The 20,705-nt window shown below is 52.5% G+C and overlaps 2 protein-coding genes across 13 annotated transcripts in view; one reads left to right on the forward strand and one right to left on the reverse strand.

The window, feature by feature from the left end:
- Nucleotides 1-1,772, forward strand: part of Cars2 (cysteinyl-tRNA synthetase 2, mitochondrial) — a 29,373-nt gene extending 27,601 nt beyond the window's left edge. Inside the window, exons 14-15 of the mRNA XM_006981327.4 lie at nt 1,150-1,356; nt 1,595-1,772. Of these exons, the coding sequence (XP_006981389.1) occupies nt 1,150-1,356; nt 1,595-1,666 (279 nt within the window). The 3' untranslated portion in view covers nt 1,667-1,772. The remainder of the gene's footprint in view (nt 1-1,149; nt 1,357-1,594) is intronic.
- Nucleotides 1,773-2,290: 518 nt separating this feature from the next.
- On the reverse strand, nt 2,291-20,642 carry Naxd (NAD(P)HX dehydratase). 12 transcript variants are annotated; one of them, XM_076553752.1, is made up of 11 exons: nt 20,381-20,512; nt 14,381-14,576; nt 13,658-13,808; nt 11,042-11,087; nt 9,792-9,880; nt 8,401-8,509; nt 5,618-5,668; nt 5,429-5,533; nt 4,638-4,758; nt 3,510-3,630; nt 2,291-2,695 (listed from the first exon to the last, which is right to left on the reverse strand). In XM_076553752.1, the coding sequence occupies exons 2-11, from the start codon at nt 14,502-14,504 to the stop codon at nt 2,545-2,547; spliced, it is 1,068 nt and encodes a 355-aa protein (XP_076409867.1). In that variant the 5' UTR covers nt 14,505-14,576; nt 20,381-20,512; the 3' UTR covers nt 2,291-2,544. The 12 variants fall into 12 exon arrangements, with proteins under 12 accessions (XP_076409867.1, XP_076409866.1, XP_006981390.1 ...); XM_076553751.1 differs by lacking the exon at nt 20,381-20,512 and adding an exon at nt 20,077-20,290; XM_006981328.4 differs by lacking the exon at nt 14,381-14,576 and having other exon boundaries at nt 20,504-20,641.
- Nucleotides 20,643-20,705: the final 63 nt, after the last annotated feature.

Raw genomic sequence — 20,705 nt, forward strand, 5'->3', positions numbered from 1 at the left:
TGTCCCTTCCTGTGATGTTCAGCTGTACCAAATGGACAGGGCAAGGCCACCAGGTCCTTCCACGACCCTCTCCTCCCTTCCAAGTGAGATGTCTTGGTCCTGTGAAGCCAGCCTGCCTGGTCTACAAGGAATACACAAGTCTCCTATCTACTCAGTGCCAGTGAGGTACATGGCTTGTGGTGCTGGCCATGCTCCCTAGATGCATCCCATCATCCTCTGGATGTCACTGTACGATTTCCATGCAGGTTTCTCAGTGCATGGAGGTGAGGTGTGTGTGGATCCAAGTACACGATTGTATCTGAATTGGCTCTGACACCGGTCTATGGATCCTGAAGCCCAGGGTCGTTATCCACTCACTGTTCTCTAAGCCCCAGGGAGAAGCCCCCAGGAGCTGCACAGGTCAGCTCTTCTCTCTGTGGGACCCCTCCTCTGCACACAAGGGTCTTTCTGCTGGAGGTCTCTGGCCCATGCATGGACATCACTGTGGGCTCTCAAGTCCCCTTTAGGGTCCCTTTACCCTCCCTCACTTCACTCCGCTGCGCCTGTCAGCTGTAGCGCTGTTCTGGAGGGACGAGGCAGGGGCTCAGAGCCATCCTCTCAACGCGTTCTACACGCACTTTTCTTGTGTCAGCACGGAATGCCTGGGCTGTAGCCAGGCCACACCTCTGTCAAGGTTGGTCAGTGTCACTCTCGAGTGGCGGCAGTCCTGCCAAGGGTCTCTTGCTGGCTTCCAGACAAGGCTGCTTTTTGCTTAGCAGGGGACCAGCCTTTGGGCCCCCTAGCCAGTGTCTGCACAGCTGGACAGATCACTCCATGGGAGCCCAATGTGTGCACACATGCACACAGGGCGGGCTGTTTGGCATCTACACTGGCTTACACGCTTGGCTGTGGCAAAGGGTGTGTCTTCACTCATGCTTTAGGCGTAGGCTACTAGACTCGGAGATGACGGGATTCTGCTGGTACTTGTCACACCCCACCGTCTTAGCTTCAGCCAATCCTGGTGCTAGCCAGCCTCACACCCTCCAAGTTTCCCCAGGAAGAACAGCATCAGGAAGCTGACAGACATGGACCTAGCAGGCCATGGGGGGTGGGGACGCCCTGCCTGCTGGGCCGACTCATCTGACAGTGTCTCACTTAAACGGGGCGCAGTGTGTTTCAGGAGACGGCAGCGTGGCAACTCTGCACTGTGTGGTGGAAGAACTGGTACGCTTCAGGCTCAAGGTCCGACAGTACGCGCTGGCCACCCCTGGGGCTACCGGGGAGGCCCGGAGACGCCAGCTCCAGGAGAGGCAGCCCTTGCTAGAGGCGTGTGATGCACTGCGCCAGGACCTGGCCACCCACGGCATCAATGTCAAGGTCAGCAATACTGCAGGTGCAGGGACACCAGCGGCCAGTCCTCCAGTTTCTGAGGAGATGGCAGATGAGGAGGGTGTGAGGGGGAGGGTGTGAAGAGCTGCCCAGCTCCACCCATGTGGGCAAGGAGCCGCCCTGTCGGTGTCAGAGTGCGGCGTTAGCCCTCTCCTGACACCCCGCTGCCCCCTGACCTGTCCCCTTGAGTAAGAGGATGTGATGCCTATTTAGTCTTCTCCTGCAGGACAGGGGCAGCACAACCTCCACATGGGAACTGCTGGATCCAAGGACAAAACACCAGAAGCCTGCAAGTTGACAATGAGGCCGCTGGGGTCCCACATGCCACCACGCATGGCGTCTGCTCTTTTGTGATGAAAACTTTATATTAAAGTTGCCAATTGTGGCTGTTTAGCCAACAGTAACAGGGGCCTGTGTGTGTTCAGAACTGCCTGGAAAGTTAACTGGCCAGTACCATGATGGCCACATTCTCAAAATTCCCTTCAGTGAGTTCACATCAGCTGTTCAGGAGACAGTCTTGAACATGGCTGGCTGGCCCGTGACCCAGGACTGGACAACATGAGGGAACCAAAGAGCAGGGCCCATTAGTTAGCATGCAGTTGCCAGGCCACTCGGGAGAGGAGGCCACAGTGAACAGCAGGTAACAGCCACGGGTGACGGTTAACCCAGAGGCCCCCAAGTCACCTGCCCTTCCCACGGGCCTCTGAGGACCTCAGGTGCATGGCCACTGGTGATTCTGAACTACTTGAGTTAACACCCACTCACTGAGCAGAAAACTCTAGGGCCGAAGAATGCCCACTGGCCCCTGTGAACCTCAATTAAACCAAACCCTGCACCCACCAGCCACCCGAGAACTGGAGCCCTGTGAGGGGGCGTCTAGTATCGGAAGGGCGCAAGAAACAGAGAGCGCAGACTCCAAATGTCCTGTCTCAGAGCAGGCCCAGATCCATTTGGGCTGCTGGGAGGATTTTTATTCTTATTTTCTCCTCAGCTACTGCTGAGAAGCCAAGAAAACCGCACAAGACCAGATTAGTGTCAGAACATATCAACTCTATTTCAGTCAGGATAGACGGCAGCGGCTGTGTCCCAATCCTGTCAGCTAGTTTAGCCGTGTGCAGCTGAGCCCATGGCCCGTACATGGAGGACAGTCTGTGGCATCCCTCAGTCTGCACTGGCTCAGGTGGTGAAGAGCTTGCTGAAGGTCGTTCCTACCTCGGCGATCATGTCGGTAGTGGTCGTGGAGCGGCCGTACTTCTGGAAGGCCTGATGGTTACACTCCCTCGTGAGCGTGCAAGCACCCCAGGCAGCCACCAGCAGTGGGCTGGAGCTGTAGACAAGAGCAGAACCAAAGGCCTCGCTCGCTCGCTGTAGGGCCTGCTGAGAGCTCTGACTTCACCCCACTTCTACCTCCAACTCCCAAACGGCAAGCTCAGGCCAGCCGGGCTGAGAGGGCAGCTTGGCTGAGCCGACCCTGGCCTAGGAAGCACCGGGAGGCCTGGCTCCCATCCCTAGATGGAACCCGACAGGGAAGCAGTTCTCCCTGGTGTGAGGGAGGCGCTTGCTGGGGGTGGGCTGAAGGGTGCTCACCGGCTGCCTCAGAATGTGGCAGACGCCCTGCTACTCCACTGCACACCCCACCCTGGGCCACAGGACAAGCCAGAACCACCCTAAGCACCATTACCCTGCAGAACCGAGCAAAGTCAAGTCCACCTGAAACACCGTTTGCACCAGCGGTGTCAAGTGGGGCTCCAGAAACTGGGTACCCCATACCTAGCATGTGTGGCCATAAGGGTCCATAGCACAGGTCACGTGTGGGCAATCTGTAAGCCTTAGAGATCTCACACCGATGAGGACCAGTGTCCAGAGGGCCACGCCTCCAGCCTGTCTGCTCTCTACTTCCAGTTTATGGGAGGCCCTGCTGAACTCTCCACAGGGTGGCTGCTCGGATTCTCCCCAGTGCCAGGGCCCCACCCTCGGGGTAGGTTTGGGTCCAGCATGTGTGTAGAAGCTCCTGTGGACAGGGGAACCTGGTCCCAGATGTCTCCCACGGAGCACTGACAGTTCATCTGGGACACCAAGGACTGTGACACGAGCTGCCGAGATGAACAGGATCAGAGTGGGACGACGAAGGTGTGCCATACCCATTTGTCTTCTCCGGTCCAGCCAGGAGGGCCCAGTGCACCAGGACCCCCAGGGAGCCCGACAGGAGGTCTCCTTGCCCACCACACCTGCGGCCGCTGCCTTCCTGGCTGCACACGAGCACTGCACAGAACAGACACGGGCAGGCATCAGTGCCAACGCCAGGAGCTGCCCTCCCCTTGTCCTCGCAGACCACGGAGGACGAGCCCCTGAGCAGAGCCCCGCCCGAACGCCATCTCAACCATGCCTCCAAAGTCCCCCAGCAGCACCCCTGGGTGGGTACCCACATGGACACTGCCATTACCCATTATGTGCCTGTGCACATGAAAACTGTTTCCCGGGGAAATGTTTTCAACCTGGGGCTGCATCTGCGTGTGCTGGCCTCAGGAGCGCCTCATGGCTGTGGTCCGGCTGCCCTGAGAACACTCCGTGCATTTCCTGTCCTGGCTCAGGGTGGGTAGGAGCTGGTGCACATGCGGGACCAAGTGTCCCTGGGTATTCTAAGGACTCTGACTTGAGGTTACTATCAAGGACTCCAGATCTCACTCGACAATCTGGTGGCCTGGCCATCTCTGAGGGTGCGGAGGGGCGAGCGTACCAGGACACCACGCACTCCTCTCTGCCTCCACTCTGCTCGTGGCGGAGCGGCCCTGAGGCTCCCGGGGGAGGCCACTGACATTTCCAAGTCAGCACTGAGGTTTCCTCCACTCCCCAGTTATAACAAGACACAATCCAACTAAAGACTCAAGTGACTATTACTATGTGTGGGTGCCTCGGTGAAAGGGAAGTGACAGGCTACGGATGGTGGCCTAGGACTATGCAAGATCTCTGTCTCAGACCGCTCCTGAAAGTGTGTGTGTGTGTGTGTGTGTGTGTGTGTGTGTGTGTGTGTGTGTGTGTGTGTGTGTTGCAGAGGGCAAGGTCTAGGACCCTTGCTAAGCCCGCAGTGAATGAAGGTCTACACCATGCCTTGTGTCACCACAGCCCCGTGCAAACCCCAGAGCAAACCCACGAGGACTTGACAGAGGCTGTGGCCGGCAGGTTAAATGTCTGTCCACAGGTATGAATCAGTGAGGCTCCCAGGCTCATGTCAGCATGGCCTCTGAGCGGCATGGCAAGTCCACACTCACCCTGCTGACCATTGGAGATCAGGTCTTGTTCTCCTTTCTGGACCACTGTGATGTTCCCCAGGGCCTGGCTGAGCTTCAGAATGGAGTCACTCTGGTTTGTGGCGTCCATCGGACTGCTGAACTACAACACAGGACAAGCAGAGAAAATCAAGTCCTCCTGGACACACACAGGGTTCACCGGGGGCAAGGGGAGTACCCACCCTGTCTGTCACAAGTCTCAGATGCTCACGGCCAAAGAAATCAAGGGCACTGGTTAAGAGCTGAGGGGTAGAGGGTAGGAAGTGGCCAGAACTTCACTGGTTCCAAGCCCTGCAAGGGATGCTGACACCAACGCTTAATCCAGACTTGTCCTCCTCGACCTGGCTAGTCCAGGTTTGTAGAAACAACACAAATCTGGATGAGGTGATAGGCACGCCCCTCCCCCACAGAGCACAGGCTTTTGGGACACGCATTAACAGGATTCATGGTTTCATTTTATTTCACTCTGTCCCCACACTCCATGGAGCAGAGGCTGTAGCTTTACAAATCAGCCCTTCAGGACAGGGAGTGGCTTGGCCTGTGAGCACAGCAGGCACTTCCTGGCTCAAGCCCATCACACTGTCCTTCATCCAGTAAATTCACATGGAACTATAGGAGGCGTGAAAAGCACGGTGACAGAGCCAGGGCAAACATCTACTGGGGTCTGCACGTCAGTCTCCCCGCAGAGACAGGTCCGTGCCTGAGATGGGCACAACCTGGAGCCCACTTCACCCCAGGGCAGGTCTCTTCTTCCCCACAGCCCAAGAACTCACCACAGCTTCCCAGAGTCTGCTGAACTCCACACGGTTGGGGGTGAGAACGGCCTTCTGGTAACCGCGGATGAGGGCTGGCTGCTGAGCTACCAGCCACAGGCCATCCTGTGCAGAACAAGGATGCACCTTCACTGGTGGGCCTCAGAGACCCTGTGCTGACTGTGTGGGGAGATGAGAGGCCACACTCACCGCGTCGATGACGACAGGGATGTCCCTGGCCTTGGTTGCTTCCAAAATGCCCTGCCAGAAAAGCAGACAAGCTGAACGATATAGACGGCAAAAGGCCTCGCAGGAACGGCTAAGCCCAGGAGAGGCCGGCAAGCTAGACACAGCTCACCTCTTCAATGGATTGAGGGGTTCAGGTGCTCCCCCGGAATGTCAGCAAGGGATGCAGCTTTACAGCCTGGTGATCTTTTGCTGTCTAAGACAGGCTCTGCCCGTGTCTCCCAGAACTTGTTTTACTTATCCTACCTCTTCCCTTAAATCTTGAGGACTGACTCTGGGCCACAAACCATCCTCATGAGTGACGTCACTTGTACTTTACAACAGCCTGCGTGACTTCTATGTTGTCTTAGGAACAGGCCAATCCTGAAACCTACAGGCATTACGTTTACCTCAGTCAAGCTCCCGAGACCCTAAATCCTGGGCACTGTCTCAGTCAACAGCACCCATTTTTGTGAAAAAAGCCAGAAGGACTTTGTAAAAAGTCTCAATGTAAACATGTCTTAATTTGTTGTGCACTTGGGATTGCGGTAATTGTTGTCTGAATACTTTTTTCAGAGATTGTACTGTGCTTAAATATGGCTAAAGTCCTGGCCCAGCACCGGTTACCAAAATCAGGCCGGTCCAAGTTCCATTCTTCCTCACCCTGGTCGTTTCCCGGCCTGCTGTAAGCCTGCCGGGACCTCCCACAGGACAAGTGCATCTCCTCTAGAGGAGGAAAGGGGCTGGCAGTCTTATGTGGTCCCAAGCAAGCGAGCAGCACAGCCAATATGAAGCAGCAGGGGCGGCCCCGCATGTGGCTCCTAGGCTAGCCCATGAAGACCCATCTGCCACTGCCAAATACCTAGCTCATGTTCCACTTCAGTATTTCAAGTCTCAATTTTTGGGGATTCTCCAAATCAACAGTTATCCACTTTTCTTACCATTTTATTTTATGCTTTTATTTACCAAGTGATCATGTAATAGTGAAGTGTTCTCCCCTGGCAGGATTAAACCTCAATCCCATACTGAAAGCTTCAAGGGCTTCTTCCCATTTAAAAAGTACAGGTGTGGGGCACTGTGACATGTGCACACCCACACACGCAGCACGTGCACACAAGCCCATTTTCAAGATTGAAAGGAAAAAGTGATGGACAAGCAGTAGAAAACACGAGGAGACAGTGACTGCGACCGGACCCTGACCCTCTCAGTGCGTGTTTCCTGGGTGTCCTAGTCAGGGTGACTGTGCCGTGGGAAACACAGTGGATAAAGCACCTGGGGAGGAAAGGGCTTATTTGGCTCACACTTCCACATCATAGCCCATCACTGAGGAGTCAGGAGCTGATGCAGCTATGGAGAACTGCCTTGCTCCCCATGGCGTGCTCAGCCTGCTCTTACAGAACCCAGGACCACCAGCCCAGGGACGGCGCCACCCTCAACGGGCTGGGCCCTCCCCCATCAATCACTAAGCAAATGCCGTACAGCTGGATCTCATGGAGGCCTTTCCTCCATTCAGACTCCCTCCTCTCTGATGACTCTAGCTTGTATCAAGTTGACATACAATGTCAGCACACCGAGGAATGTGCCAGCGTAGCAAACACACATGTTGTCTGATACTGGCCTACGGGTTCCAAGTGTGGATACAAAAGCCCCCTAAGCAAGGGCAGGACACATGAGCCTCAGAGAAGCCCGTTCCTCTCAACAACACTCTGGCCTGATTGCTGTTCTCCGCTTCACTGTTAACCACAGGGGGCTGCCATTCATATCTGAGGTTCATTTCTGATTTTCATGCTATTGGCAAAGTGGCACCAAGGTCTCTTCTAGTTTTCCCTGACAAAGCAGAGTAGCCGCCCAAAGCTATTGCTTAAACACTGGAAAGGGCCATGGTTCTTTCAGAAGGGTGAGTTCCAGCACCCAGGAGCAGAGCCCTGAGAAGGTGTGTGTGAACATTTAAAATATCACTCACAGGTGTGGTAGCACACGCCTTTAATCCCAGCACTGGGAGGCAGAGACCTCACTTACAAAGAAGTAGCCAAAAGCCTAACAGTAGGTACATATTGGATACAGCCATTACAAATAGTCTAAGAGTTAGAGACGTGCACACTCCCAGGAAAGTGTCCCCAGGACCCACAGACAAGCGGCACGGGAAACATGCTGTGATGACCAAGCATTCTGGGTAACTTAGGTTCAGCCTGTGGATGAGAGGCTTCATCTACAGGGTCCACACATCCTCCTGGAGCCCCGGCCTCTTAAAGTGCAAAACAAGAGGCTGATCCTCAGACAGCAGAGTCCGGGCTCCAGCAGACAGTCCAGATACACCATCGCTGAGAGCACTGAACCCCAGGACACCGTGCAATTGGGAAGAAGGAAAAGCCCGACACACTGCTCTATCGACTACAGATGCCACCACACACTGCCTAGTCACACAACAGCACACGGCTCAATTCCTCTCAGGAAATGTCCCTAACTGAGAGCTGCAGAGACTGAATCACCACTAGGAACCCTGGCAAGCGGGGTCCCACTAGAAGGACATAAACTTGCTGCTCCTCCTGGAGCAGAGACTCTCATCCAGTCTGCTCCGCTCTGGAAGCCCCTCACTGATGCTGGTGGCCTCGGTTCCCCTCTGCCCCACAACACAGTTCCCTCCACTGCCAATCTGAGGCCTGAAGACCAACAACGATGGTGTGCAGCTGGGCCCGAAGATCGAAAGAAATACTTGTGCCCCAATGCAGTTTATGAGAAGCAGAGCGCTGAACAGTGACACCACTTACCCTGACGTTGTTGAGAAGAAGGCTGTCCCTGCCTAGGCCAGGCCCCACAACAAGGGCGTGCAGCCTGGGAAGCCATTTCTCCACCTCCTCAACAGCACCGGAACTGTCACTAAAAAGGGGAAAGGCAGAATGGTTCTCAAGGCTTTCAGTGACTTATTTTATACCATTTAGAGTGTGTGGTATGGGGACTGAACCCAGGATCCTATATATCTCAGCTCCAAACCATTTTATTCTGAAAATAATTGAGGATTGTAGTGACCTTGTACAATAGTGTGGAAGTCCCCACAGACCCCTTTCCCTAGCCACTGCTCATGTGAGCATCCTACATGTGCACATTCCAGAATATCACCAGTAATTCAAGTGCAGACAGTCAGCTCGGAGCAGCTGACCACAACCCCATCCTGTCCTGGTCCTAGGATGCAGTCTGGACCCCACCCTGCATTTGACCTGTTCATCTCCAGTCTTCTCCATGGACGAGTTTATTTTGTTTTAGCTTGTTTGTTTTCAACCTCTGTGTATCCCTGGCTCTCCTGGAACTTGCTCTGTGGCCCAGGCTGTCCTTGAACTCAGAGATCCACCTGCCTCTGCCTCCCGAGTGATGGGATTAAAGGCAAGCGCCACCATGCCCAGCTTGTTTTAGCTTTTAAAGGCTGCTTCCGCCTGCATGTCTGTCTGTCTGTCTGTGCACATGTGTTCCTAGTACTTGCAGAGGTCAGAAGAGGGATCCGCTCCTTTCACACTAGCACTGTGGATGGTTGGGAGCTGCCATGGGGGTCCTCACCTGCTCAGGCACCTCTTCCACCCCACTTTAAGTTTACTGCGGATAAAGTGGGACAAAAGAACGATCCTGCCCCAAGCACCGTCAGCTGAGTTTCAGTGCTTGGTGGCATTGCCCAGGGCGATATGTGGGCCCTGTCATCACTGAAGCTCTGAGGGACCCTGGGACAGGCTCTGCTCAGCTCAGAGCTATCCACTGAACCACACGGAGCTCAAGCAAGCACTGTGAGCATGTGCCTCAGGCAACCTGGCACACTCCACAGCACAGCATCATCTGCGGCTCCCGTGTCCCAGGTCTCTCCTCTAGTCCTCTCACTGTCTTAGCTGAGGCAGGATGATGGACTCGCTATGATTTTCTTTTTTATGGTGCTGGGGATCAAACCTCCACTTCATGAGCTACATCCTAAACCTTTTAAAAGTTTTATTTGCTAGGTCTGTTAGTTCAAACTGGCCTCCGATTTGAAAGCGTCCGGCCGGAGCCCTAGCTGGGGGGAAAGGTGTGTGCCACAAGGCCTGGCTTCATTATACTTTTCTCACTCCATGCAGCACCCAGAGCGCAGCAGAGGCGTGAGTGTGGACACACAGCGGCAGGCAGACACCCACAGTGCACTCACAGGACTGGGTGGACGATCAGCTCCGGGCTGTAGGACTTGATCACAGGCGCAGCCTCCCTGGCACAGAACACGTGGGTCAGATCTGCACCCTGGGAAGTGAAATGAGAGGTGTGCTTAGAGAAGGCCACATTCAACAGGACCACAAGTAGCTCTCCGCTCCGGCTCTCACACCATGCAGACGATGTCTGACCACCTCCGTTACTGAGTGTTTATGCCCCCAAGCCCAAGTACCGATGAAAGGAGAAGCCAGTGGCTTTGAGGAAGGCTAAGTGGCAGAAGATGCTTGGAGATACAGCAGACTTCTTTTCCCTCCAGGCTGGGGAGCAGAACCACAGCACCAACTCCGCCTGGTCCGGTTCAGCCAACCCAACCCTTTATACCAACTGCTTAGCTGGATTAGAGACACCAGCTGCTGACATCACAGCCTACAGAGGCCTCCCAGGATCCTCTTAGTGAGGTAAAGCGCAAGTCAACCCTCAGCTCTGAGCGGGCATAGAGTGCCCAAAGCTGTCACGTTCTGTTCTAGAAGGTAAACTCCCCTGAGACAGGGTCTCTCATTGAACCTGAAGCTAGGCTGGTGATCAGTAGACCTCGGGGAATCCTCCTGTCTCTGCCCTCAACAATGCTGAGGTTATGTTTTTATGTTCAGGCTATCTGTGTATTACTTCTCCTGAAGTTGTACATAAAACATTTTTACATTCCAAAAAAAGGGGACAAATACTACAGAATTGTATTACATGAAATATATAGAATATACAAATTCTGTCTATGGAGACAGAAAGATTAGACGTTATCTCAAGATAGAGAAGAAAGGAATATAGAGCAATGATTTACTAAGTACAGAATCTCTGTTTTGTGTGATGGAAAAACCCCACAAATGGACAGTAGTATCAGGACATAATATCATGAATGTAATAAATCAATACAATTAATGTAATTAATGAATATCATAAATTTTTGAATGAATACTGCGAATGTAATCAATGAATACCACAAATGTAATTTAAAAAAAGTCACTTTATAAACCTTCAAAAAAAAAAACACCCTAAAAACAAAAACAAACAAAAACCAAAACAATGCTGAGGTTACAGGCATCTATGGCCAGGCTTTTAGTGGGTGCTCGAATGTGAACTCAGGCCCTCCTGAGTGCACTTCAAGTGTTCTAACATGTGCAGCCATCTGCCCAGGTCCCTAAATAACCCAACTTTTAATCAGAGAAACCCCAATAAAAGACTCTGAGGTAAACTTACCACTTTCAGAGCTGTGATTCCTGCAAAATATGGAGCTCCTGTGTACCTAAAACGGAGACATTGGAATCATGGCGTCAGTGAAGCAAACACGTGTCTGCCAGGAACAGGTACCAATGCAAACAGATACGAATCATGTGTGGGGGCTGGAGATGGCTCAGCAGTTGAGAGCACCAACTGCTCTTCCAGAGGTCCTGAGTTCAATTCCCAGCAACCACATGGTGGCTCACAATCATCTGTAATGAGATCAGGTACCCTCTTCTGGCCTGCAGGGACACATGCAGACAGAATACTGTATGCATAATAAATAAATCTTTAAAAAAAAAAAAAAAGAAAGAAAGAAAAATATGTGGACAGATGTGAATTATCAACAAGTGATACAGACTCCAGGCCCCAAACACAAACTCAACAGGCAGGAATGCTCAGTAAACGTTCACACAGAACTAGAAAAGCCTCACAGGAAACCTGGGATCGTTTCTCAACACTGGCTTGTGAGACTCTACCAGGTACAAGAAGAGCTAGAGAGAGCTGCAAGCTTCTGCCGGGGACGAGGTGGGGTGACCACCAACCCAAGGCAGTCAGCAGAGACCAGGTCTTCTGTGAGTGACACCAGCAGAAGCCACACAGGGCCATTAGAGCCATACTAGCCACTGCACCCTGCTGTGTGGTCCCCAGCTTCCTGTCCATGCTCTCACGGCCCCTGGCAATCTCTAAGCACAGCAGCATGCTTGGCATGGTGTTCACATGCAGAGTGACTGTGCTCATGGCCACTGGTATGCGCTGTCATCTGTGCCCACCCCTGTAAAACCAACCAGGGACAAACGCTGAGCACACAGGACCCGGGCCCTTCTCCACATGTGACCTGCTCTTCCACAACGGTGTCCACAAAGTGTGTCCAAATCACCAGAGAAAGGACCACACGGGGACCACACACATTCTCACTTTCCCACAGGCAGGGTTCTTCACAACAGGCCACTGCGGAGTGGACAAAGGCCGCTCAGGCCCACAGGAGCTCAGTCCTCCACACAGCACCTGGAAGGCACCGGGGAGAGGACAGTGGAGATGGTAACAGAGGCCAACACCTGAGGGGAGTCTTAGCCAGATTAACGGAACATCCAAACCAGAAGTCATCCATCCAGACCTATCCTGGAGAATGGCGGTTTCTAGAGCAGATGCTCTGGATGAGCAGTGTCAGATGACAGTATTTAAAGTGCAACCAACCGGGGCCCCAGAAGGCTCGGGTCCCCTCCAGATTACCACAGCAGGCGCTATCACTGCTGCCAAGAAGCCTACAGGCAGTCAGTCTCCACCACAGCACCCCGGGAACACAGGGGGCTCCCCTGCTGCCAAAGCACTCTACCTCCCGATGAACCACAGGGAGGGCAGGAGGACCCCAACACAGCCCACCATCTGTAGACACATCGAAATCTACCAGCTACGACTTCGGCGGGAATTTCTGCTCTGTTTTGTTTGTCAAGAGAGGCTTTCTCTGGGTAACAGTCCTGGCTGTCCTGGAACTAATTCTGTAGACCAGGCTGGTCTCAAACTCACAAAGATCCACCTGCCCCTGCCTGCCAGGTGCTGGGATTAAAGGCGTGCACCACCACCGCCCAGCCAGCTGGAAATTCTGAATCTAATTATGAATGACAATTCCGAGGGAAAAGCAGAGCTGGAGGCTGGACCACTCGGCAGTTCTGTCCCCAAAGCTCTCATCAGCTGCTCTGCAGACTGTGAAGCAGAGTGGTACGTGGAAAAGGTGAACACAGGCTGAATCTCCAAGTAGGAAGCCATTTCAAATCAATCACCGGCAAAGCTGAGACAGAAAGCTGAGACAGCCGGAGATGAAGGCTGGAAACCCAGGGGGAGATAAACAGCGAGGCTCAGTGGGATCACACCTGTGACCCAGCACTGGGAGGAGGAGGCAGGAGGACTGTGAGTTTGAGGCCAGCCAGGTGGGAAAGTGTCTCAAGAAAACCAATGCAGCTATCTGTGCACAGAGGAGTGACGTAAGTGTGGGCAGACTCTCAAAGAGGAGCAAGGGGAGAGCTGGGCCAGGCAGAAGGACTCACATACAAGGACAGATTACAGATTCTTACACACTGAACGCAGCCGTAAAGAGAGAAGATAAAGTGAGTCTCAACAAAACTAGGTCCTATACAAAGTCACGCACGACTCAGCAACACTTTCAAACTGCGCAGCAGGCAAGGCTTGCTGAGTACCCGTTCTTGCTGTGAAGACAGCACAGTGTGCAGCATGGGTACCAACACGTGCGAACCTGTAAAGGCCGCACAGGCCCGCGGGAGCTCACAGCACTCCACAGCACATGGACACACACTAGGGAGAGACCCAAAGCATGGCCACACTGACGCTCACCAGCGGGCCCGTCAGCTGGGCTGCTCAGACCCTTTCTTACTGAGTCAGAACGGTGATGAGAGAGAAGCACTTTGCACTCTATCAGGCTGCATTGCAAATGATCACCGCACATGGACGGATGGACGGATGAACGGACAGATGGACGGACAGACGGACCGGTGGGGGAAAGGTAGGTGCGCAGATGGCTGGTGGAGGGAGGCAGACAGACAGACAGGCAGGCAGGGGAGGCCTTTCTCCAGCACTCACTCTTGACAGCCCCCGACTATTCCTATTCTTCCGTCCTGCCCCTTGTGTTTCTTCGAGGTCAGAGCAGGCACAATGTTCCTCACCAGCTGGAAAAAATTCTCCATGTCCTTTGGTGCGTGTGCTGGGTGCAGGGAGAACGCTCTTTGTAAAACTGCAAAACAGAAAGATGAGGTCATCAGAGACTTGAGAGCACCCCACCATCCGACAGCTTCCCAGAGCTGCCCCATGAACCCACTTCATCTGGAGGCTTCGCTCTTGGTTCTCTTCTGGGGCGGCAAAGGTCAGAAAAGACGGTCTGACAGCAGCACACTGCTGGGCCCTCTGTGACGTGCCAGACACCCTGGGGACACTTCACCTTCCGGCGTTTATCAACCTCAAGTATAGATGGCCACTGAACACATTCTCTTCTTTCACTTCAACTCTCACCCTTAAAGCTTGTGAGGGCTCTCTCTCTTCACACCTGGAAGGCAAGCTCCCTTCTGTTACCTTACTCCACAGACAAGTCTGACAGATCCACCCTACTGTTCCCAACTGCACTTCCACACTCAGTTGTACTAAATGACCTAGGAAGGCTCTAAACAGCACATCTCAGCTCAGGCTCAAGGTGGCACTGTGGAGCAACCGCACAGATAGAATCTCCCCCCCCCCCCCCAACACACACACACCTGGCCCGGCTCCAGAGTGCGGCACCTAGCCCTAATCCACCTTTTGTCTCTCGGTTACCTTTGTTTCTACAGTCGCCCTCCAGGTGACTCGAGTCAGAGCTTCCCAAGGGTACAAAGCCTATGCAAAACTTGTTTTGGAAGATTCCAGCACACTGTGATAGTCCTTCACTGAGTATTTGCATCTGGCACCCTGTCTTTGGAGGCCCAGTCAGCTTGTTTTGAAGATATGGAAATCAACTTGCTCAAGTGTAAATCTGGAGAACAATAAAAATGCCCTTGGCTAAGGGAAGGGGTCTCAGGAAAGGGCTGAGTCCTCCTGCATCTAGAAAGGTGAAGACATCCTCACGGTACTGTCTTCTTCCATGGACCTGTGTGAACCCACACCCGCACAACACCCCACCTTGTTGAGTCTGATTGCCTCCACTGTAATTGGCCCTTCCTGAATAGCATCCTGGAGATGTGTATTTTGTCTTAATAGCTACACCAGATCAGCCGTAAGGAAATGCCGGGATACGCCACAGAACCCAATGAAGTCTCTAGGATCATAAAACGTGATTCTATGCACTACCTACAGATTCTATAGAATTTAAGGATCCCTGGAAACACTGTTTTCCTAAAACAAAGGCCAACAAGATCACTCAGCACAAAACTCCAGCAGCTCCTTGGGGGAAAGTCACCTCAGACTCTTCCTGCCTGACCTTGCTAACTGTTACTCAATAAAAATTCCATTATTTCCCATGGGGACGTGGTTGGGGTGGGGGTGTGCGCACACACACACACACACACACACACACACACACACACACACACACACAAGCACATGAAGGCCAAAAGTCAACCTTGGTACTGTTCTTCAGGAGCGGTCCACCTTGGTATTTTTTTCCTTTGTATGTGGGCGAGGAAGTAGTAAGTGTGTGTGTGTGTGTGTGTGTGTGCGTGCGTGCGTGCGTGCGTGTGTGTGTGTGTACACGTGTGTGTATAGACCAGAGGTCAATGCTGGATGTTCTCCTCTGTCACTTTCTCCACCTCACTTTCTGAGCCAGGGTCTTTCCCTGAGCCCAGAGCTGTTGAATTTGGCTAGATTGGCTCAACAGCCAGTCCCAGGATCCTCCGGTCTGATTCCCCAGCACCGCAGTTCCCATGCCAGAGCAGCCAGCACTTCACTGACTGAGGCTTTGCCCAGCCTCCCCTCCCCTTCCGAGCCAGGCTCTCTGACTACGGACTGGCTGGCCAGGGTCCTAGGGTTCTGACAGGATCCAGGTCTTCGTGCCTAGGTGGTAAGCACTGTGGACTGGAGTCTCTCTCTGACGCTCATGTACAGATGCCCAGATGTAAAGACAGAAGTGATCTCCACACCCAACCACCTTCACCAGCTCCCGAGCCTACAGGAACCTCTGGAGCCTACAGGGGACCTCTGGAGCCTACAGGGGACCTCTGGAGCCTACAGGGGACCTCTGGCAGAGAAAGGCTCCTGCGGCCCTGAGAAGAAAGAAGCCTGCCCCTGCCGCCTGTCATCACCCCTCCTGTCTCCGTGGCTCCTTCCCACAGGTTCTGTCCACACCGGCACTCCCAGCTACACTGTCCTCACCACACACACACCGACGGCATAGGCCCTCTCTTGGTGCCCTGGGATACACCTGAATGACAACATTCAGCATGTGTGTCCCCTCACGGGACTCAATGTCCACTGCAGAGAGAAAAGAGATCTGAGGAACCGCTGCCCTCCCCTTGAGCCTCCACTCACCCCTGTGAAACCTCGCTCCCATTCCTGTCACACCCGTGATGAGACCCCCCTCTCCCCAAGCCCCTCCTGTCACTCGGGCTAGAGCATGCTGTACCATCATCCGATCACTGTGGGTGAGAAGTGCCAGGCTGAAGGCCTAAGGCCATCCTGCCCAGTAGCAGCCATTACCATCCACCTACAGATGAGAAACAGGCTCCGGAGAGGTGGCGGGATGTTTCGGTCAGCTGCTAAGTGACGCTGGCACCTCTGGGCAAACGCCTCCTTTATTGTACCTTGAGCTGTTCCTTCTGTTTCAGTTAATACTGGGAGAGACTTGCAGAGGTGGCCGGGGACACTCTTTTAGACAACTAAGTAAAGACTCATTGAGCATGCCTAGAAACATTTATGTCCACCATCTTTATGACCGAAACTGAGCATGGCAAGAAGAGTCTGCGTCTGTCATCTTCACCCTCAACAGGGCTCTCTACCTTGAACTAAGCAGCCCAGAATGTGTCTAGCATCATTCCTTCTTGAACGATAACCTAAAACTGAGCATGCTCAGAAAAGTCACCGTAACCTAGGATGTGCCAGCCCCTAAAGCCCTTTCCTACAGGACCGATCTCCTGCCATGTATTCAGGGAGGACACCGCTCTGAGAGTAAATCCATGTCCTTTACCTGCTAGAAGTAATGGACTCTGCTCCAATCTCTTATCTCCTGGCCATGCTTTGTGACTCAGTGCTCACCAAGATGTGAATATTACACCATTTACCAAAACGCTGCCACTTGAAGGCAAAATAACTTGTTCTTTAGCCAAATTATTTACTTGATTAGCCCAAAGCATCAAATCTTTCTCAGATGTTCTCTAAAATCATTTGGTAGGGAAAAGAAATCTCTGTCATGAAGTACAGCATGTTCCGTTTTTAACTAGAACTGTATGAATGCCAAGTAAAATCCAAACCACAGGGCTGGAGACATGGCTCAGTGGTTAAGAGCACATACTGTTCTTCCAGAGGACGCAGGTTCATTTTCTAGCTAGCACCCACACAGTAGTTCACAACTGTCTGTAACTCCAGTTCTAGGGGATCCAACACCCTCACACAGATATATGCAGGCAATACACCAATGCACATGAAATAAAAATAAATTAAGGGGTTGGGGATTTAGCTCAGTTGTACAGCACTTGCCTAGCAAATGCAAGGCCCTGGGTTCGGTCCTCAGCTCTGGAATGAATGAATGAATGAATGAATGAATAAATAAATAATCCCAACTAGGACCCAGTGCTCTGCCCTGCTCTCCTGACTCCTGCCAGTGTTCTGAAACAGCTGTGTCTCCCACACCATGCTCCCACACTGTCTGGTGAGCTGACTTGTGGAGAGAATGCTGTAAGACAAGCGCCAAATTATCCTGGGCTATTCTAGGGAGTTTAATATTTACGTATTTTAACTTTTGAGTGTGGCCTACCATTCTTGCATTAAGCAAACTTCCCACATGGTATCACTAAATCCACAGGCCTCTTGTGATGGTTAGTTTTTATTTTTCTATCAGTTTGACACAACCAAGAGTCACCTGGGAAGAGGGAGTCTCAGATCAGATTAGCCTGTGGCCATGGCTGTGGGGAAACTGTCTTGCATTCTGATTTATGTAGGAAGGCCCAGCTCACTGGAAGCAATGCCATCCCCAGGCAGGTGGTACCAGGTTGCTGTGGAAGAATCCTCTTGCACACTCTAAAGACTTCTCACTAGAATTGGTTTAATAAAATGCTGTTTGGCCAGTAGCCAGGCAGGACGTATAGGCGGGGCTACCGAACTAAGAATGCTGGGAAGAGGGAGAGTGGAGTCAGGAGTCGCCAACCAGACAGAGAGGAAGCAAGATGAGAATGTTGTACTGAGAAAAGGTACCAAGACACAAGGCTAAACATAGATAAGAATTATCCCAGCTGCTATGTACTCCAGCCAGGAGCCACCTAAATCGTCTTGGGGACTCATCCTCACAAGACAGTGAGTCTGAGGGACACATCTCGACTAGTCTGGCCACTCTCTCTGTGGATCTTTGCTAATCCAGCTATAAAATGTAGATGATACTGATCTCGTCAGCTTTGGAGGAAGTCATTGGATAACTAATGAAGCCTTTAAAAAAAAAGATTTATGGGTTAATTTAAGTGTAAGAGCTAGTTAGTAATAAGACTGAGCTACTGGCCATGCATTTATAATTAAGCCTCTGAGTGGTTATTCAGGAACTGGTGGGCAGGCCAGAACCGTCTGTTTACACTGGGTAGTATAAGAAAGTCAGCTGAGCCAGTAAACCGAGTTCTTCCATGGTCTCTGCTTCAGCTCCTGTCTTGAGTTCCTTCCTGACTTCCCTTAAAGATGACTGTAACCTGGAAATAGAAGGTAAAATAGGGCTGGAGAGATGGCTCAGAGGTTAAGAGCACTGACTGTTCTTCCAGGGTCCTGAGTTCAATTCCCAGCAACCACATGGTGGCTCACAACCATCTGTAATGAGATCTGGTGCCCTCTTCTGGTCTGCAGTCATACATGCTGTATACATAATAAATAAATAAATCTAAAAAAAAATTATAAAAAAAAAAGGTGAAATAAACCCTTTCCTCCACAAGTTGCTTTTGGTCATGGTGTTTATCACAGCAACAGGTAGCAAACTATACCAAAAAGTAGGGAATGCTAAGAGTACAAGAAGACTTCTGAGACCAGCACAAGGTTTCCTGTTTTGCTGTCACTGAAGAATACACTGCTTTCTGTCTTTGTCCCATGACTGTTAATCTGTTCCACAACAGGGCACATTAGGATAACGTGAATACACTGAAGAGTCAGTCACTTGACATCAAGACAGAGAGCTCTGGTGGTAAAAGGCTGGAGGAAGGCCAATTAGATTTCCCAACACTTTACACTCTTGGATCAAGTTTTAGTTGGCTTACTGCCACACTTAGTGGATTTATCCACTTAAGTATTAAGAGGCTACTTAAAACGTAAAAGCTATTTACATAAGTGACTTTGTCACCAAGACAATCCAGAGTCTGGACAAACAGGTAGCACCTGTTTGCATTTTGTTGGCTTTAAAGAAACCATGGCTGAGGATAACTACCACCACTTTTATGCCCCAAGTGCTGTAAGTTAATGTGACTTCTAAGTTGGATCATATGGCAGCAATCCTTACATTTAGTGAGACCCACCCTAAGCACAAAGGGCTTTGAAGAACTAAAGCCCAGAGCTCTACCCATTCTGTGGCAGTTTAGCAAGTCAATGTTGTAATGAAACGTCAGATACGTACAAAGGAAAAAGTTACAAATCAGAGTGAACATAAGGCAAGAAAAACCAAGGGAAAAAAGTCTATAAATAAAGAAGTATTTAAAAGTCTTTTTATGGGTGTGACTGCCATTAGACTTGGAGGTACCACTTCTCCAGAGCATTCCCAACTACTTAAATTGAAAAACAAAAAGCCAAAATTCCTCCACATTTTGCTCTTGGCTATGATCAACAAGTGTGAAGCCCTTGGTCACACCTTCCTAATGAATTCTACAGCAAACAGTCAACTTCGCCACTTCAGTCGCTCACTCCTGGGAAATGCCAGCTCGGTCACTCCTTCAGAGCCTCTATGTACCGTCTGTCGGCACAAAGGTAGACAACAGCGCTCTCTCTTTGCCATGTATGAAATGGGATGATGTATAGGAGACATTAGAAAAGCAACCATCCACACACAAGGAAGAAAGCTTTATGAGATGAGAGAGTCAAATGACCCATTTGCTCAATCCACGGAGTTCTTCCTCCCGTGTGCCCTATCTGAAAAGGGACCCACCTCCTACTCCAACTGCTGGGACAGCCTTAGATGTGTCTCGGCGGTCTACAAAGCCAGGGTTACGTAGGGAAACTTAAAAAAGAAGAGTGTCTAGCTGGGGCTCCGAATCCCGCGAGTCACTTGAATGAGCCCATCTCTCAAAGAAGCCCCCCCAGGACACAGTCCCCCCCAAAACGGAAGGTATAGGAAAGAGGGCGAGCCACGCCTCGACTCCTCCCACCTCCTCCAAGAACTTGCGCAAGCTTCGCGCTCGGGCACCGGCACCGGCGGCCAGGTAAGCCGGCCCACGATCCCTGCTCACGGAACGGCCGGCGTCTCTCGCGCTAGATCTCGCCCTTCCAGGCCCCCAACAACTCACGGGAGCCGGGCAGCCCCGTCCCCGGTCAGGCCCGCTGCACCGGCCGCCCGGCGCGGGACGCGCACGCGCACGCGCTCGGCGGAGTCGGACCCCGCAAAGGGCCGCCCGCTCGCCGCGGCGCCCGGCTCGGGCCCCACCCGCCCGCAGGGGCGGCCCCGGCCGGTACCTGCGTGGAGCGGCGGCCAGTGGAGCGCGATCGCGGCCGAGAGCAGCGCCGCCACGGCCGCCCCGGCCGCCGCAGCCCCACACGCGCGGGCGACCATCCGCGGGACGCCGATATCGATCTTACCTCGCCCGCAGGCGCCGATGGCCACACAGTGCACACCCATGGCGGCTCAGCGGACTTCCGGGTTCCCGGCGGCCCCCGCGCGGCCGCCGGGCCGTCGCCATTGGTGCTTCTCCTGGACTCCTGGCCACGTGACTCCGCCCGACCACTGCCATTGGCTTAGCCCAGGCGAGCCCCCGCGGCGTCGAGCCACGGCTATTGGGTG

Source organism: Peromyscus maniculatus, chromosome 17 (assembly GCF_049852395.1).
Source record: "Peromyscus maniculatus bairdii isolate BWxNUB_F1_BW_parent chromosome 17, HU_Pman_BW_mat_3.1, whole genome shotgun sequence".
Taxonomy (NCBI): domain Eukaryota; kingdom Metazoa; phylum Chordata; class Mammalia; order Rodentia; family Cricetidae; genus Peromyscus; species Peromyscus maniculatus.

Bases quoted from the DNA above. Each gene is read 5' to 3' on its own strand.
- Naxd (XM_076553750.1), bottom strand. From the start codon at position 20,543: ATGGGTGTGCACTGTGTGGCCATCGGCGCCTGCGGGCGAGGTAAGATC. The intron at 13,809-20,380 runs GTACCGGCCGGG...TCTGTTTTGCAG, and splicing joins CTGGCCGCCGCTCCACGCAG to TTTTACAAAGAGCGTTCTCC. The intron at 8,510-9,791 runs GTGAGTGCACTG...TCCCCTTTTTAG, and splicing joins CTGATCGTCCACCCAGTCCT to TGACAGTTCCGGTGCTGTTG.